Genomic DNA, 19,906 nt, shown 5'->3' on the forward strand with positions numbered 1-19,906 from the left:
ATTCGGTGTCACGAATGGAGTAGCTTGCTTCCAACGGGTTATGGACGACATCATCTCAGATGAAAACCTCGAAGACACTTTTGTTTACGTGGATAATGTCACAGTGTGCGGTAGGGATCAGAGGGAACATGATAGGAATCTGGACAGATTCTTGAGCATTGCTGGAAAATATAATCTGACTCTCAACTACGAGAAATGCGTATTCTCGGCAAGGTCAATTGACCTTCTCGGCTACACGATAGCCAACGGCACAATTAAGCCTGATCCTGAGCGGATTGCGCCCGCTCCGTGAGCTTCCACCACCTCAGGACTTGCAGACAATGCGCCGGGTGATCAGGATGTTCGCTACTATGCAAGATGGATTTCCAATACTCCGAGAAAATATATCCCCTAGTGCATTGCAAAAACTTTCCACCAGATGCCGCTGTCGTGAAAGCTTTCCACGATCTCAAGGGGATGATATCAGTAAGTCCGTGGTTTTATCGATCGACAGCTCGGTGCCCTTCGTGGTGGAAACCGACGCTTCAAATCACGCCATAGCTGCAACACTTAATCAGTCTGGGCGGCCTGTCGCTTTCTTCTCGAGAACTCTCTCTAGAAGCGAGCAGAGACACTCGGCAATAGAGAAGGAGGCGTACGCCATCGTCGAAGCGCTGCGTAAATGGAGACATTATTTACTGGGAAACCACTTCACGCTCGTTACGGACCAACGATCCGTGGCTTTCATGTTTGATGGGAAAAATAACGGGAAAATTAAGAATGAAAAAATTATGAGATGGCGGATAGACCTAGCCTGCTACAGGTACGACATTGTTTACCGGCCCGGGAAGGAAAACCCTGCTGCAGATACCTTCTCCCGGGTCTACAGTTCGGCAACAATCAGTCAGGCTTTGCAAGACCTCCATGTGTCTCTGTGCCACCCAGGGGTAACCAGGATGGCACATTTCGTACGCAGACAAAATCTTCCCTATTCTGTTGAAGATATTAAACAAATGAATGCTTCATGCCCTGTTTGTGCTGAACTAAAACCCAGATTCTTTGGCGCGGCATCTGGCAGACTGATCAAGGCTACTTCCCCCTTCGAGAGACTAAACATCGACTTCAAAGGGCCCCTGCCCACCGAGACAGACAACAGATACATATTCACCGTTGTTGATGAATATTCAAGGTTCCCTTTCGCGTTTCCGTGCTCGGATATGACCTCGGGCACTGTCGTAAAATGTCTGTCTGACGTCTTCGCTATGTTTGGGAGACCTTCGTACATACATTCAGACAGAGGGCCGTGTTTCATGTCGGCCGGGCTAAAACAATTCCTATTAGAGGCACGGCATAGCAACTAGTCGAACGACGGGTTACAACCCACAGGGGAACGGGCAGGTGGAAAGGTATAATGGAGTTATTTGGAAAGCCGTAACTCTGGCGCTGAAATCGAGAGGACTGGGCCCCGAGCGATGGGAGGTTGCTCTTCCTGACGCAATGAATTCCATACGCTCTTTGCTCTGCACGTCCACAAATGCCACTCCTCACGAACGTATGTTTACTCACCAACGACGTTATGTTGACAGTCAAACGGTGCCCAACTGGCTGACCCACCCGGTACAGTGTTCATGAAACGCCCGGTACGACAAAGCAAGTATGAACCGCTGGTGGAGGGGGTCGAACTCATTGACACTAATCCAAAGTATGCTCATGTCAGGCTCCCGGATGGCAGGAGACCACTGTGTCGGTTCGCCATCTGGCTCCCGCCGGTACTCCTCCCGCCGGTACACCACCTCCTGGCTCTCCTCCTTCTGACATTTCCCCCAGGAACTCCGCCAGGCGACGGGGCTGCCGTGTTCCCCCGAGGGCGATCGAGGAGTCATCCCCGGCACAAGTCGAGGCTCACCAAGAGGATCGGGAGTCTCCCTCAAGTGAAACTGCCGTTTACTCCCGGAGAGGTCGACGAATAAGGCCCCTCGACGACTCAATCTGTAAAGGGGATTATCGGCATTCTCGCTGCTCATGCTCCTATATGCCCATTATATCATATATCGATGCTCATTTCCATGCTCCTACAACTCAAAATAATCACTGCTTGGCATGTATGCTCCTGTAGATCTATTAGTCCGCGTTGCTTGAAATGTATACTCCTATGGAGCTAAAGCAATCATGGTGTGTAAGATGGGCCCCTAGTTACATTTTAAAGGTGAGGAGAATGTGGTGAATTAACGTGAATCAAGGGACATGACGCGGGATCACATGTTGTGCGTCTCGCGTATAAGGGGAGGTCTCTCTGCGGCACGAGTGATTGTCCCCGGGGCATTGCTATTGACATCGGCTGTCCACTTGATGCTCGTTAACTGAAGGTGCTCATTGACTGGTGAGAATGGAGATTATATCGAACTCCGTGCTTACGCGGATTAGTCTGCAATGGTTAACTGCACATGTATACGTTTCTGCTTATGTACTCCTAGCTGAACCTGTATTTCCTGGTGTGTCCACAGAAGCGGCTCCAATCAAATGGAATAAAGCCTAAACTCTGAAGGTTCATCTCTCGCTCTCATTTCAATGGCAACCAGGATGCTGTTTTCCATGTCGTGGCACAATTCTGTATATACCTTCTTGTTCGGGCATATATTGTGCTCACTTGCGCTGTTGTTATCTTAATGGAATGGACAATTTCATGTATCCATGGCAACCTTTGCAGGGGGGGGAGGGGGCATATTTTGCAAGTATTGTGCTCTGCACATCTTTTTTGGGTAGTTGATCTAGTCGAAAAAAAAAAAAATTTGAGATTTTTTTTCTACCCTCATTATCAGTGTTTCCGTCGATATGTTGGGTAGTCGATCCAGTCGCAAAAAAAAACTTTCAAAAATTTTTTTTTTGAAATTTGATCTACCCTTATCAGTATTTCCGTCGATATGTTTGTCTGTCTGTCTGCTGGGTAGTCGATCCAGTCGAAAAAAAAAAATTTTTTAAGAATTTTTTTTTGAAATTTGTTCTTCCCTTATTATCACTTTTTCCGTCGATATGTTTGTCTGTCTGTCTGTCTGTTCGGTCCAGTACTCCGTTAATACAATGGCGATTTCGATGAAACTTGGTGAGGAGGTTCATACCATGACCAAGTTGTGTGCAAATGAGAACCGTTGCTATGGACACCACCGTTGCCTAGCAACGGGACTTTGAAATTTTTGAAAAATCATAAAAAAATTATTTTTTCGAAAATCAAAAATCTGGCCACGAACAACTGTGGGCAGTACATTCAGCCTTATTGTCAAAAGTTTCCAGCCGAATCCTATGAAAACTGTCGGAGAAGATAGACTTTGAATGAACCCTGGTCGAAAACAATAAAAAAACGAAGTTCGTTATATCTCAGAGACTATGAATCAGACATACATAAAACTGGTATGGTCGGTTCCTGGTATGTCCTAGTGATGTGTGAGAAAACCGTTGCCATGGACCCTCCGTTGCCGAGCAACGGCCGAAAAACCTCTAAATGTGGGGGTATCTTGACGAAAAAACAATCTGCAGCATTAACCCTTGAAGCTAGAATCATGACTTTTCTTGTGCTTAATCTTCAGGTCATTCCCAATCGAACGGGCCCAACGCTCAGGTTCTATTGGGTAGGCGACTTCCCATATCCGCCTACCGCCTTGTCTCTCTGTTCGGTCCAGTGCTCCGTTAATTCAATGGCGGTTTCGATGAAACTTGGTGGGTAGGTTCATACCAAGACCTAGTTGTGTGCAAATGAGAACCGTTGCTATGGACACCACCGTTGCCGAGCAACGGGACTTTGAAATTTTTGAAAAATCATAGAAAATTTTTTTTTCTCGAAAATCAAAAATCGGGCCACGAGCGATTGTGGGCAGTACATTCAGCCATATTGTCAAAAATTTCCAGCCGGTTACTATGAAAACTGTCGGAGAAGATAGACTTTGAATGAACCCTGGTCGAAAACAATAAAAAAAACGAAGTTTGTTATATCTCAGAGTCTATGAGTCAGATATACATGAAACTGGAATGGAAGGTTCATGGTATGTCCCCGTTATGTGTGAAAAAGAACCGTTGCGATGGACCCCTCCGTTGCCTAGAAACGGCCGAAAAACCTCTAAATGTTGGGGTATTTTAAAGAAAAAACAATCTGCAGCATTAACTCTTAAACTGGAATCATGAATTTTCTTGTGCTTAATCCTCAGGTCATTCCCCATCAAACGGGCCCATCGCGTCAGGTTCCATTGGGTAGTCGACTACCCATGTCCGCCTACCGGCTTGTTTTATCTATCTGTCTGTTGGGAAGTCGATGAAGTCGAAAAAAAAAAAATCTCAAAAAAATATTTTTTGAGATTTTTTTTCTCCCCTTATCAGTATTTCCGTCGATATGTTTGTCTGTTTTTCTGTTGGGTCGTCGATCTCGTCGAAAATTTTTTTTTTAATCTTTATTTGAGATTTGTTCTACCCTTAATATCAGTATTTAAAATGGCCATTTCAGTAAATACAATGGCGATTTCGAGGAAACTTGGTTGGTAGGTTCATACCATGACCTAGTTGTGTGCAAATGAGAACCGTTGCTATGGACACCACCGTTGCCAAGCAACAGGACTTTGAAATTTTAGAAAAATCATAAAAAAATTATTTTTTCGAAAATCAAAGATCGGTCCACGAGCAACTGTGGGCAGTACATTCAGCCATATGGTCAAAAATTTCCAGCCGGATCCCATGAAAACTGTCGGAGAAGATAGACTTTGAATGAACCCTCGTATAAAACAATAAAAAAACGAAGTTCGTTATATCTCAGAGACTATGAGTCAGATATAAATGAAACTGGTATGGCAAGTTCATGGTATGTCCAAGTTATGTGTGAGAAAGAACTGTTGCTATGGACCCCTCCGTTGCCTCGCAACGGCCGAAAAGCCTCTAAATGTGGGGGTATTTTAACAGAAAAAAAATCTGCAGCATTAACCCTTGAAGCGAGAATCATGAATTTTCTTGTGCTTAATCCTCAGGTCATTCCCCATCAAACGGGCCCATCGTGTCAGGTTCTATTGGGTAGTCGAGTACCCATGTCCGCCTACCGGCTTGTTTGTCTGTTTGTCTGTTGGGTCGTCGATGAAGTCGAAAAAAAAATCTCAAAAATATTTTTGAGAATTTTTTCCTACCCTTATCAGTATTTCCGGCGATGTGTTTGTCTGTTGGGTCGTCGATCTCGTCGAAAAAAAATGTTTTTAATTCTGTTTTTTTTGAGATTTGTTCTACCCTTATTATCAGTATTTAAAATGGCGATTTCAGTTAATACGATGGCGATTTCGATGAAACTTAGTTAGTAGGTTCATACCATGACCTAGTTGTGTGCAAATGAGAACCGTTGCTATGGACACCACCGTTGCCGAGCAAAGGGACTTTGAAATTTTAGAAAAATCGTAAAAAATTTATTTTTCTCGAAAATCAAAAATCGGGCCACTAGCGACTGTGGGCAGTACATTCAGTCATATTGTCAAAAAATTCCAGCCGGATCCTATGAAAACTGTCAGAGAAGATAGACTTTGAATGAACCCTGGTCGAAAACAATAAAAAAACGAAGTTCGTTATATCTCAGAGCGTATGAGTCAGATATACATGAAACTGGTATGGTAGGTTCATGGTATGTCCTAGTTATGTGTGAGAAAGAACCGTTGCTATGGACCCCTCCGTTGCCTTGCAACGGCCGAAAAACCTCTAAATGTGGGGGTATTTAACGAAAAAACAATCTGCAGCATTAACCCTTGGAGCGAGAATCATGCATTTTCTTGTACTTAATCATCAGGTTATTCCCCATCGAATGGGCCCATCGCGTCAGGTTCTATTGGGAAGTCGATTTCCCATGTCCGCCTTCCGGCTTGTCTGTATGTATGTATGTCTGTTCGGTCCAGTGCTCCGTTAATACAATGGCAATTTCGATGAAACTTGCTTGGAAGGTTTATACCATGACCTAGTTGTGTGCAAATGAGAACCGTTGCTATGGGCACCACCGTTGCCCAGCAACGGGACTTTGAAAGTTTTGAAAAATCATAAAAAAATTACTTTTTCGAAAATCAAAAATCGTGCCATGAGCGACTGTGGGCAGTACATTGAGCCATATTGTCAAAAATTTCCAGCCAAATCCTCCAAAAGCTGTCAGAGAAGATAGACTTTGAATGAACCCTTGTAAAAAAACAATAAAAAAAGACTAAGTTCGTTAGATCTCAGAGACTATGAGTCAGATATACATGAAACTGGTATGGTAGGTTCATGGTATGTCCTAGTTATGTGTGAGAGAACCGTTTCTATGAACCCCTCTGTTGCCTAGCAACGGCCGACTACCCATGTCCGCCTACCGACTTGTTGGGTGGTCGATCCAGTCGAAAAAAACCAACGCTAACAATGCACAAAGAAATGGAATGCTTCACATAATATTGCTATGGTAAGAGTTGACATATTCAGTTGCACATGCCAAGCTTTTCATTTCACTGTAAGCAGCAGCCATAGATGGTTATGAAGTGTATATGTATTTGTAAAAGTATATATATTTATATATATATATATATTTATATTTATATATATATATTGTTGTGGTTGACCAAATTCGCAAACCACCATTCAGGTCCCTTAGGTGAGATGTCTCGGTAAGTATATGTGTAGTTAGGCCCAAACCCGTTGTCTAGAGGGAATAAATGTCATTCATGAGGGCTGCGACTCTTCAGGATAGCCGTTTTTCTTTTACTATCTTTATTTTGGACCAGCCGCCATTATTACCACCACCAACCACGTCTCAACAGCCATCACAACAACAACCACCAACCACAACGCCGCTTCACAACAACAACCACCAACCACAACGCCGCTTCACCACAACCGCCACGACCCTTACCGTCACAACTCGCCACCATCGCATCACCGTCATCTCGCGCCACTCGTGGGCACCGATGCTGGACTCGTGCGGGGCGCGCCCCGAGCAGCGTGTTCAAAAACATCACGGACTTTCCGCAGAAAAACGGATCAAAAACGACTCGCGCCCACTTTTGTTCCGTCCAATCGGTGAGCGAGGGGCGATTTGGCCCCGCCTCCAGGGCGTTGGAGGGCGGTCGCTATATGCAAATTCATGGATCAAAAAGCATTCACGCCCACTTTTCCTCGGGCCAATGGGGAGCCAGTTAGAGAGGTGAAAGGTCGGAGGCAGAGGGTCAAAGATGAAAGAGCGAAGCCATGGGGCTTATAAAAACGACTGCGTTCGTCAGTCAAGTGAGTTCAGTTCGCAGTTGGGAGTTCGCAGTTGGGAGTTCGCGGAGCCAGTGAAGAGTTGGGACGAGTCAAGAGAGGTGAAGGGTCGGGCGATCGGACGAAGCTGTGGAGAGGCGGCGGCGGCGAAGGCGGTGGAGGGGGTGCTCGCGTCGGATTCGGGGAACTGCGGAGGGAGAGGCCGGCGGCGCGACCGAGGTCGTGGTGGAGACGCTCGTCGCGGGAACCGAGATTTTGTGAAATCCTCCTTTCCCCGAGCATCAGCAACCCCCTCCTGTTTCCCCCCGCGCTGAGATAGTGCGACAAAAGGGGGCCCCCTTCCCACCCCCTACCAGACACTGTCCGCGAGGCCCGCGGAGTTGAGGCACCACCGCCACTTCGCGTCTCATCATCAGACGGGTAGGCCCGACACGGTCTCGGCCCCAGGCCCGCCTACCCCCCTCATCCTGGAGGGTGGTTCTCTTTTCTTTTGCTTTGGGAATATGTGTTGTCGGCGCCGTCTGTGAAGTAAAATTGTATAAGTGTTGCCGAGTGCCCGGTAGTCGGATAGATCTGCATTGTTGCATTTGCTTTTTGTCTTCTTCTTTTACATGTGCTTTTCGTGGAATTGTATATGTGTGCTTTCCGTTCATCGCGAAATAAATGTGATTATTGTTGAACTGTTTTCCCGCTTCGCTTCGTCATTTCTTTCATTGAATCCCCATCTTGCTTCACGTAAAGGGTTGGTCGTGGGCTAAGACGCCCGATAATTAATCGAACCGTCGAGGCCGACGAATAACACCGCTCGGTTATCCCGATAGTACGGAACGGGTCGCTTAAGTGGCCCGTGTCCGAAGTCGACCTGCGGTGAGGTGCGATCGCCCGGTCTACCCTCCGTGTGGGTACTTAGGTAGGTCGAATTTGGCGAGCAACCCTATCCCACGTGGGGGCCGATTGGCACGATCGCGGTGAGACCGAAAGGTCCACCCGTGACTGGTTCCCGGCGTTAGTCCGAGAGGGTCACGACTGGATTGTCCGTCCGGTGGGCGACGTGCCGCGATTCGAGTTACGTGGCCGTCAGCACGCCGGCGGGCGCGGAATCCGCAACACTGGTGTCAGGTCGTGCGATATAAACTCATCGCCCTCCTCGCGGCACTGGTATCGGAGAACGGGACAACGGGCTCTCCTGTCTCCGGCTAAATTCACGGGAATCGGTCCAGGGGTGAGAGAAGCGACCCCCGATTCCCTCCAAATTACGAGCGAGCTAAATTAACCCTTTAAGAGAAGCAAGATGGCGTCTCAAGGCGAGCGGGAGCCGGGGGTATTAGAAATGGATGTAGAATGTGTAGAATCCATGGTTCAGGATGAAATCCCCGTGCAGGAAATGTTAATTGTACAGGAAAACGAACTCGCCCAACTGAACCCAGAGCCCGAAATAGGTGCGGCAGCGGCCGCGGTGTATGACACCTCCCCTCCCCCTCTCCACCAAAACCCTTCCCCAACCCCTGCCGAAACGGCTCACTCAAGCGCACCCGACATGGCCCAGCTATGCGCCATGCTAGCGGAAATGACAGCGAGGATGGATGCGAATACAGCGAACATGATCAAGCAAATGAACGAAAAGATGGATACATACACAAATGAAATTATAAACGAAATGAAAGGCATGAACAAGCACATGAAGGAAGAAACGAAAAAGCTCCGGGGTGAGACGCAGAACATGGGCCGATGCCTGCAGGCGGGCATGAAGGCAGTGAGCAGTGAGCTTAAAATGGCGACTCCACGTGTAGGAACGAACGAGCTGGAAGGGGGTGCAACGGCAGTCGGGCCCGCGGTGGAGGCGGGTAAGGAAAAAGTAATTCGGGAGACAAGAGACGAGGTGAAAGTAATTGCGAGGGAGAGAAAAGAACAATTAATACGGAAAACAAGGATGAGGTACGCGGAGATTGTGAAAGAGCAAGGAGTGAAAAACAGGGAAGGACGGGAGCGACTTAAAGAGAAAGCAAGGTTGACCTACATAAAGATAAGGGAAAGACGCCAGAAAGAAGCGGAGACTAATAGACAGGAGGGGACAACAGAAACTTATAAATGTATAGAGACACGGGAGACAAAAAAAATAGAGGAGAGACTGCATGATAATGACAAGGTAAGTGACGCACACACACACACGGAGGTAGTGGAGGACAATGGGGGTGAGCTGGTGGACTGGGTGGAGGCCCGGTGCGAGCAGCGGGATAGCCTCCTCCAGGAACGAGGGGAGGGAGTATGCCCCCTTGAGGCGAGTCACGACCAGGTGAGTTCGGTCGTGCTTTGCGAGGTTGAGGGGACGAGTGCTGTGGACAGGTGCACGGAGAGCTTGGGGGGTATAGAGGCCCCGGAGACCCTTGTGGGGACACGAATCCCCAGTGTGGTTGTCCCTGTGTGTGTGGTGCAAGGCGTGAGTGCGTCCCCGTGTGTGGAAGCGACCCCGTGTGTGAGTGGTGTGGTGGCGATGGTGCCGGAGTACGTGCTTCCCAGCACGCGGAGTGTGGATGAGGAACCGCGGGTGAGTGCCCCCGCGTGTGTGGGTGAGGCACCGTGTGTGAGTGAGGCCGTGTGTGTGGATGAAACGGCCAGTGTGGATGAGGCACCGCGGGTGAGTGCCCCCGCGTGTGTGAGTGAGGCACGGTGTGTGGATGAGGCACCGCGGGTGAGTGCCCCCGCATGCGTGAGTGGTGTGGTTTGTGTAAGGGAAATTCCACGTGTGAGTGGTATGGTTTATGCAAGGGAGACCGTGTGTGTGAGAGAGCGGTATGTGAGGGAGATGTCGGTTGGCATGCGGGGGCACGCAGCCGCGTCTCCCGGTGTGAATGTCATGGAGTGGAGTGTGAGCGTCGTTACACGCAGGAATGCGTGTGTGGAATGGAGGCGACGACGGAGACATGTGAAGAAAGAAAGCCGAGTAGCGGCTGTAGTTGTTTCGGGGACCGTGCCGGGTTCACCCAGCAGTGAGCACGAGGTCCGTGCTGTGCAACGCACGAGGCCACCACGTGCTCGCTTGCGAGAGTGAAGTCCCGGTCCGGAAACGCACGCGGTGGATTTGCCGATCCCGCGGACGGACAAAGTTTAGGCAGGATTTCGGATTTGGACCGGACGGGTTCTCCACGCGATCGTGTGTGTTAAGCTCCAACGGGCAAAGCACATGTGTTCGCGTGGGGAACCCCTCGAGACGTGGGGCTTGTTTTTTTTATGCGCACGGTGACGCCATGGCTGCACGTGGGGTTGGAATCCGGCAGGAGGGGTATCCCTGCCGGATGGTACCGTCCAAGGAGGGACGAGGTACACGTGCAGCTGCATGACGTCACGGGCAGGTGCAAAGTGCGCGAGTTGTGGCGCTGGTGCTGCGCATGAAAAAAAAAAAAAAGAGAACAGCAAGCCTCACTTTCGGGTGCACAGGATTCCTGGGCAAGGGGTGGAAGACCCCCTTATCCCTGGGCACAGGATGGAAACTAGTTAGGGGGAAGGGTTAGCTTAGCTAGACCGACTTCATGGGGCAGGGGTAAGTCCTCATGGAGTCCGTGGAATGGATTAGTTAGAAGGATGATAGCGAGATTTAGGTTGGGTAAATAATTTTTGGGACATTGGAGACAGTGACAGACTTGTGAATGTGTAGAGGGGACGTAGCGTAGCTACGTAGTGTTAAAAGGGACGACGTGGGAGCACGAGTTAGTAGGGGATGTAGTTAGGAGGATGGCAGAGTTCAGTGGTGTGTGTGGTGTTGTTGGTGAGTGAAGTGGAAGCATGTGCTTGGTGAGTGAGTGAGGCCAGCGGGTCTGTGTGAATGGAGCGAATGGGGAATGCATGGTGCGATGAGTGATTGGGGGGAGGAGTGACTCCCGCCCAAGGGACCCCCGGGGTCAGTGTAGAGTGAGTTTGCTGGGTTAGTCAAATTAACAAAAATGGAGGTCGTTTTGCTGTTGGTGGGAAGTAGGCTCGAAACCCGTTTGGAGGGGTGCAGGAGCCCTGTTGACGGGCTGGGAGCGTGGCTGCGAAAAGTGAGTATCGCTGAGTGGGTACCCCGGGCACCAGGCTAGTCGGCCGCGGTAGGCCAAGGGCCCATGGGGGGCCGGGATAGTGTAGTGGGCACGGGTGCGCCTGCTTGGTGCGGGGGCCCGGGGCGCCATTAGCCGCGTGGGCAGTGTTGTGGGCACGGGTGACCCTCAGAAAGGGGCCTGGGAAGCCAGCCTGCCACGTGTGCGTTTCAGGGGAGGTGCCATGGGGGGAACTCCCCGGTGTTAGGGAGTTGGTAGGCTCGGAGGCAGTGTAGTGCCCGGGGGTGCCATAGCGGGAGATTCGGCAGAGGGTCGTGCCTGCCAAAGGGGGCCACGTGTCCCAGCCATGAGACCGTGTGAGGGCACGGAGAGAAAATTGGGGGGCGAGGCCCGAAATTGTGAGGACACCAACACAGGCGACGGGAATCTGGGTTGATAGAACCAATAGTTTAAGCGAGAGGCGCTTGTTGAAAGCCCCGGGGTAGTTCAGCAGTTAAATGGATAAGGTAGAATAGGAAGTGTACCCCTCCGCACCATCCATCCCCTCGCTCTCGTTGTGGGCCGCTGGACCCACTTTGGTTATAGATCGCTGAACTCTGGGGAGGCCATTCTGAGGCTTGAGTTGGGCCTCGACACAGGACGTTAGCTCTCCCTTATTCCCCTCCGGGAAGGGAACGTAGGGGTTGGGAGTAGGCTAGGTGACAGGATAGGTTAGCCGAACAAGGACGATAAAGGGGGTTAGGGGACGATTTATAGTGGGGAAGTAAAAATAAAAAAATAAGTTGGGGCTAAATTGGGGTTTGGACAAATTAAGGGAGTGGGTATGGACAGTGACAGGCAAAGGCGATAGGTTGGGAGGGAGACCGTAGGGTAGGTCCGAGCCTGCCTTCCGAGTGGCCAGCACCACTGCACTCCCTCCACCAACCTCCACTGAACGGCAAAGGCTGGCCAGCTTCATCTGCTGGCTGTTTTGCTGCAAGGCCTGTACCGGCCCGATCGTCTGCGGCTGTTTTTCTTCAAGGCCTGTGCCGGCCAGTTCATCTGCCGGCTGTGTTTGCCTGCAGCGGCCTTCTTCTGCGGGCTGTGTTTGCCTGATCACCTTTGCCATGCCATGCCCACTGCCCCTGCTCACCAGCCCCCGTTCAATTTCTGCTTTGCCCCCCCCCCCTGTTCATTGCCATGTGCGCCAGGATCAAGGCAACAGTTTGCAAGCTGCAAGAACTGCCCTGTTGGCAGCTACAACACGGGCCTGCAGTGGCGGCCCGTGCACCGTGTTTGTGTCCATCCATCCATCCGTTGTGCTCATTGCGTGTGCCACTTGAGCTGGCACGGAGACTGCGTTGGTGCAGCCCATGTACCGTTGTGGTTCACTGCGTTCAGTTCAAACCATTCATCCATCCATTCGTGTGTTCATTGCGTGTGCCACTTGAGCTGGCACGGAGACTGCGTTGTGCAGCCCATGCACCGTTGTGATTCACTGCGTTCAGTTCAAAAAGGAAGGCCTTGGACTGCGTGTGAGCAGCCGGCCACGTTCCCTGTCACCTGCATTGTTTGAGCCAGAGACTGCATGCGAGCAGCCTGGCTCCCTGCTAACTGCTTTCTTTTTGCAGAGTTCAGTGATCCTGGGCCATGGTTTAGTGTAAAATTTGTAAGTTAAGGTTAAGATGTACTGTAAATATGAGTGCGCCCCCGGCATGTTTGTCTTAGCGCCGGCAATTTTATTTAAGTCGTCCGTGTGAGTGAGTTTGTTTAGGTAGTTACTCAGCCCTTAGGTTATTTATTTTGGGGACACGAATACCATGAATGTCGCACTCAGGGATCCGTAGGTAAAATGTACTAGGGGAAAACTACACATGATGGCACACGAAAATTTGACGACTCGGGACGAGTCTGTAAAAAGGGGAGGGGGTAGTGTTGTGGTTGACCAAATTCGCAAACCACCATTCAGGTCCCTTAGGTGAGATGTCTCGGTAAGTATATGTGTAGTTAGGCCCAAACCCGTTGTCTAGAGGGAATAAATGTCATTCATGAGGGCTGCGACTCTTCAGGATAGCCGTTTTTCTTTTACTATCTTTATTTTGGACCAGCCGCCATTATTACCACCACCAACCACGTCTCAACAGCCATCACAACAACAACCACCAACCACAACTCCGCTTCACAACAACAACCACCAACCACAACCGCCACGACCCTTACCGTCACAACTCGCCACCATCGCATCACCGTCATCTCGCGCCACTCATGGGCACCGATGCTGGACTCGTGCGGGGCACGCACCAAGTAGCGTGTTCAAAAACATCACGGACTTTCCGCAGAAAAACGGATCAAAAACGACTCACGCCCACTTTTGTTCCGTCCAATCGGTGAGCGAGGGGCGATTTGGCCCCGCCTCCAGGGCGTTGGAGGGCGGTCGCTATATGCAAATTCATGGATCAAAAAGCATTCACGCCCACTTTTCCTCGGGCCAATGGGGAGCCAGTTGGAGAGGTGAAAGGTCGGAGGCAGAGGGTCAAAGATGAAAGAGCGAAGCCACGGGGCTTATAAAAACGACTGCGTTCATCAGTCAAGTGAGTTCAGTTCGCAGTTGGGAGTTCGCGGAGCCAGTGAAGAGTTGGGACGAGTCAAGAGAGGTGAAGGGTCGGACGATCGGACGAAGCCGTGGAGAGGCGGCGGCGGCGAAGGCGGTGGAGGGGGTGCTCGCGTCGGATTCGAGGAACTGCGGAGGGAGAGGCCGGCGGCGCGACCGAGGTCGTGGTGGAGACGCTCGTCGCGGGAACCGAGATTTTGTGAAATCCTCCTTTCCCCGAGCATCAGCAACCCCCTCCTGTTTCCCCCCGCGCTGAGATAGTGCGACAAAAGGGGGCCCCCTTCCCACCCCCTACCAGACACTGTCCGCGAGGCCCGCGGAGTTGAGGCACCACCGCCACTTCGCGTCTCATCATCAGACGGGTAGGCCCGACACGGTCTCGGCCCCAGGCCCGCCTACCCCCTCATCCTGGAGGGTGGTTCTCTTTTCTTTTGCTTTGGGAATATGTGTTGTCGGCGCCGTCTGTGAAGTAAAATTGTATAAGTGTTGCCGAGTGCCCGGTAGTCGGATAGATCTGCATTGTTGCATTTGCTTTTTGTCTTCTTCTTTTACATGTGCTTTTGGTGGAATTGTATATGTGTGCTTTCCGTTCATCGCGAAATAAATGTGCTTATTGTTGAACTGTTTTCCCGCTTCGCTTCGTCATTTCTTTCATTGAATCCCCATCTTGCTTCACGTAAAGGGTTGGTCGTGGGCTAAGACGCCCGATAATTAATCGAACCGTCGAGGCTGACGAATAACACCGCTCGGTTATCCCGATAGTACGGAACGGGTCGCTTAAGTGGCCCGTGTCTGAAGTCGACCTGTGGCGAGGTGCGATCGCCCGGTCTACCCTCCGTGTGGGTACTTAGGTAGGTCGAATTTGGCGAGCAACCCTATCCCACGCGGGGGCCGATTGGCACGATCGCGGTGAGACCGAAAGGTCCACCCGTGACTGGTTCCCGGCGTTAGTCCGAGAGGGTCACGACTGGATTGTCCGTCCGGTGGGCGACGTGCCGCGATTCGAGTTACGTGGCCGTCAGCACGCCGGCGGGCGCGAATCCACAACAATATATTTATATATATATATATATATATATATATATATATATATATATATATATATATATATATATATATATTTATATATATATATATATATATATATATATATATATATATATATATATATATATATATATATATATATATATCTGCAAGCAGAAGTTGTTGGGCATTAAAGATCCCATGGTGTTGTTCACAAAAAGTAGCTGAATTATTGTTGGCACCCTGAACAAATGACAAATCCCTTCACCCGGTCATGGATCCTGCATTGGAGCGGAGACCCATCCTGGATTGTAACCCTGGATTTAAAATAAAAACTGTTTTGGTAAAACCAACGCTGTATGAAGCATTATGCACAGACACTTTTGTTGCCATATATATGGCAGGTCCATTGGGACCATACTCTGTACAGAGCGTTGGTGCTGCCGGAGCAGTCTCCTTGGCTATTGGGCACAATCCTGGACAGGTCGCCACTCTGACGCAGGATACTTGAATGACTCGGTCATCCCAGCAAGCTGGTACTCATTTTGCCGACCTCGGAAGGATGGCAGGCTGAGTCAACCCCCTGGTGAATTAATTCAGCGGATATATGGCAGACCAGGATTAATTTATAATATTCTGTATGTTCTCAGATCATGGTGGAGAGTAAATGGGGTCTGGCTGACTGCGATAGCCTCACGATTGTACTCACGGTTGTAAAGTGGAGCAATGGTTGTATCCCGGATGATAAAATCGTTCTCACCTTTGACATGGAATATCATCTTCTGTGTTCCACAGCAAAAGTCCCTGACAATGAAGAACAGGTGTTCCCTGACTTTCAAACTGAAATGGGTGAGTGTGCTCGAGATCCTTCTGGGTTCTCTATTCTGGTGAAGTTCTTCCCTGGTTGAGGACAATGAGATAGTTATAAAGCTGCACAAAAAAACAAATTGTTTAGTTTTTTGAGCTGTGTTGTTTCAAAAACTTGGTCGAACTTGATAGTGAAGGACAGTTGGAAAGGGGGAATGGTATAGCAGAAGGAGAGGAAATTGGAAGGTGTAGGGATAGGAAATAAAAGTTGTGTAATTTTTCTATTAAAGTGAAAATCATTTTGAATTTAACTTTTTGCAAAGTCTTCCAAGCGTTTCAAGGAAATTTCCCCATAAAAGAAAGGATCCTTCAGTGGTCGCCAGACTGGATGACAATTTTAAGTCCAAGAATGCTGGAAATCCGGCCACGGTTGCATTAAAATGTCGACAACCACGAAGGGCCCGTGATGTGTTTCTTGTTCGGTCACAGCGGCCTTCCATGACCCACTGCACGTGAAGCAGGACAACTGCGTTAGCAGCTGTGCAGTCCAAGGTGGCATTTCAGCCAACAGATCCGGATACAAGGCCCGAGCTGCATCCAGGTGACAAAGCCATGCTGATTTTGGTTATTGAGCTTTTAATAGTTAATTTTTTTTTAACTTCCCCAACCATCTCATCCCATGACATCTTCAGTCAAAACTCCATTGCCTGGATTAAAGCCAAGACTGCACTCTACAGGCCTGAGAAAGGCAACTCCCCTCACATACCCACAGCAGACCCCATTGTGCTCAAACCTGAGCCCTGCACTCTGTCCGAGCCTTCAAGTCACAACAACCTCGCTACGCACTCGAGGTTGGACTACCTTTACCTGGTGCTCTCCTTGATTTTATTGTTAAGAGCTTGGGAGGTTATATGTGTGTAATTATTTGATATTTTGATTTTGCACTTAGTATGTAAACATATAGATTTCACTTTGTAGAATATTTTCTCTGTGTTTGCTGTATGAGATTATTGCATACTCTTGTGTTGTCTCTATTGTCATTTGTGGTTCACCGTGCAGAAGCTGATCCGTAGAAAGTCCACTCATTACTGTTATGGTGGCCTGATCAGTTTTCCTTCCTGGGGTGCGAAATGAAAACTCGAACAGGAACTGATCACGATGCGATTTATTGTTGGAAGCCGCAGATAAATGTCTCGATAAACTTTAACAGAAAGATGCATTGTGAGGGGAGGGGGAGATTTGATGAGGGTGGGGGTTGAGCTCATACCAGAAGTTGTTCCCAGTGGCAGTGACTCTTTTGAGGCGCTTCTCCAAGGGTGCACTTGTGTTGTTGGCAGGTGCCACCTATTGAACATTCTTATGCTGACAGCTATAGACCAAGGGAAGGTCACTTGATAATCTAGAAGGTGCTGGCTATGCAGGCTGGCATGGCTGATTGCTTAATTTTTTTTTCTATAAAATATGATCCTCATATAGCAGTCACCAGAGATTCCAGAAGTGGAGAAGAAAGAGTGGCAGGGAGCTGAGGCACAGGGCATTCTGATTCAGGGCAGAGCTACCGGAGAAGAGTGAATGAGTCAACGACGTGTAGGCAGAGTTGTACCCAGGCAAGATGAGAATGACAACTTGGTCAGGCTGTACCATCAAGAGGTGCATGTCAGCCATGATGTGGCTCAAGGGGCACAGCAAGGAGTGTCCTGAGTGCCATGACCAGTAAGTAATGACTGACTTGTGTGAGCAGACTGCCAGCTTGGTCCAAATGGGAAAATTTAATATTTGAAAGGAGCTCCCAACATTCCTGTACTTTAGTCCACCTGTTCAGTGCTCTATGTTTACATTTCTCTGCACAGAGACTGAGAGAAAGGACTGATACTTTGATCGGAGTAAAGGCTTTAAAATTCCCCCCTGGCAATTTTGGTTGAGATTGGATAAGTAACGACCAAATGCATCGGCCACATGCATACATGCAGACAGACAGACACCAAATTGCATCTTTTAGTATGATAACAGATTTATTTAAAGAGACAAAGTTCTGTACGATAAAAACGGAGAATCCCAAGATGAAAGGAAACAATGAATAGAGAGAAATAAATAAAGGAACACTCAGGAAAATGAAATACACTTAATACAGAATAATACACCGAGGGTGCCACAAGCACATGATCTTATGGACAGGCAAGGTCTTACAAAGGACAGGAGTGTAGAAGCATGCTCCCTGGGCATGCCTCCAGGATGAGCACCACTGACTAGCCCACAGCCACGGCACGAAGGAGACGTGAGGAAGCGGGTAGTACTTTGACTTTTTACTGAGCATGGGACGAAAGGGGGGGGCAGAGGGGGAGATCTTATTATGCTGATGACATATCCTGCACACACGAAGTGTGACTTACTCGGCTTTGTTTTTTGACCACAGGGTTCTTCCTCCATTTTATCGGTTTGGAGGTCGGCGGCAATGTGGTGCAGGCAACGAGAGTGGGATCTGTCAGTCCCAGGTCTGGCAGCACAACAAGGGATCGGCTGCTCTGTTACACGTGAAACAAGAACCTCCTGAATTCAACTATGAAATTGGTGGGCATGGAGGTCCATAGTGGCAGGAGAGCATGGAAGCAATTTGAATCGACCTCTCAAGCATTTGACATTTTCTTGCAGGAATATTTCATGTGAGCCTCTTAAGTGGGGAATCACTATACTAATCGGTTCAAAATTTGTTGTATTTGGCAGTAGATCTGCAGTTCAAGAAAGGTGATGAAATTGTGAGGAATAATTAATCAAATTAGGGAAAACATTTATAGTTAAACGAGAACAGTACTCCCCCTCCATACCCCTGGCAGGCTGAACAGTTTTGGCTTTGTATCCCACTGATAGGAGGGATCTGCATGCAGACCTTAACCAAAATCTAATCGGCTTATTCTTGTCAACTACCAAACTCATCCACCAAATTTTGTCTGAATCCGTGCACAACCTTTTGAAATATCGTGCTATACTGTATATCATTTTTGGTCCTATCTCTTCATGGTGAAGAATCACTTTGAAATTCTCATATCTGGATTCCGATCCAGATCTTCACCAAAATCTCATGAATTCGTCCTCATCATACACTCATTCTGTCCACCAAGTTTCGTCCAAATACATCCGTAACTTTTTAAATATATCTTGCTCACAGACAAACAGACAGACAAACAGGAGTGAATACATAACCTCCGTCCACCTTCGATTGCGGAGATAATAACCTTGATGAAGGTCGTGACATCCGCTCACCTCCAACATTTTGAAGTTTGATTTCTGAACGAATTAACCTTTTTAAGGGTCTTCAGAATCAGAAAATCATATTTGCTTTAATTAATGGACAAGGCTTCAGTTAACACTTTATCATTGTTCTTTTCTTGAATAAATATCTTGAAATTAAGATTTTAATGTTATTTGGTGCATTTTTAAGCTGATTGGCCTCACCCCCCCCCAAATGCTCGATTGGCCCCGCCTCTCCTATGACGTCATCTCAACCTTGGGTTCATCCATATATGGTCTGACAGCACCTTCTACATATTGATTTTGATTATCGTCGTAATCTGGGGATTCTTGATCAGAAAATTATTCAGCAAATTCACTCTCTGAAGTCTGAAGCGAGTTGTGCGGTCGTTATCCATTGCGTGGCGCCGATCCTTCCATTGATTACGTCATGGTAGTTTACCTGGAGTTTTTTGGGGCGGTACCCTACGGGTTTGCTTTTTTAACTGTCACACCTCAAAAAATTATTAGAATTAAAAAGCATATTCAGTTCTTTGTTTTTTACTTTAAAAGAAAGTCACATCAAAAAAATTTATTTATTTATTTTTTCTGATTCTATGGACCTTTAAATATGATCTTCAAAGTACACTTCATTGCCGACATCACAGTTTCATCATCTTGGCCACATTGTAGATTTCCAGACACGTGCACATACATCAGGAGCCCAGTTTCTCCATCCGTAATGCTTCGTTCCAGAGTTTCTGCTGTCGTACAATAATATAAATGGCACCATTGGAAAGGTCATAATCAGACATAAATAAACTACATGGTTGGAGAGCTAATAATCGATTTACTTGGAAGAAAATGTCGTTTGTTTAATCGCAAACTTGTCTGTTTAAAAAGCTCGACTTTCCAGGATTGGAGAACAACAAGCGGAGCCTCTGGCTTTAATGTCGCGGTTCCAACGGGATAATCTATTATTCTATGAGATCAGGAACCCTTTACAAGGCCATGGGAG

At 48.3% G+C, this 19,906-nt stretch overlaps 1 protein-coding gene across 1 annotated transcript in view; it reads left to right on the top strand.

Moving 5' to 3' along the window:
- LOC147014054 (ETS translocation variant 1-like) overlaps positions 1 to 19,906 on the top strand; it is a 65,117-nt gene that overhangs the window by 34,742 nt on the left and 10,469 nt on the right. The window contains exons 4-7 of the mRNA XM_085851659.1: positions 15,652 to 15,705; positions 16,153 to 16,264; positions 16,356 to 16,514; positions 18,077 to 18,231. Of these exons, the coding sequence (XP_085707785.1) occupies positions 15,652 to 15,705; positions 16,153 to 16,264; positions 16,356 to 16,514; positions 18,077 to 18,231 (480 nt within the window). The remainder of the gene's footprint in view (positions 1 to 15,651; positions 15,706 to 16,152; positions 16,265 to 16,355; positions 16,515 to 18,076; positions 18,232 to 19,906) is intronic.

Source organism: Eptatretus burgeri, chromosome 13 (genome assembly GCF_056783735.1).
Source record: "Eptatretus burgeri isolate ZD-2024b chromosome 13, Ebu_testis_v1, whole genome shotgun sequence".
Taxonomy (NCBI): domain Eukaryota; kingdom Metazoa; phylum Chordata; class Myxini; order Myxiniformes; family Myxinidae; genus Eptatretus; species Eptatretus burgeri.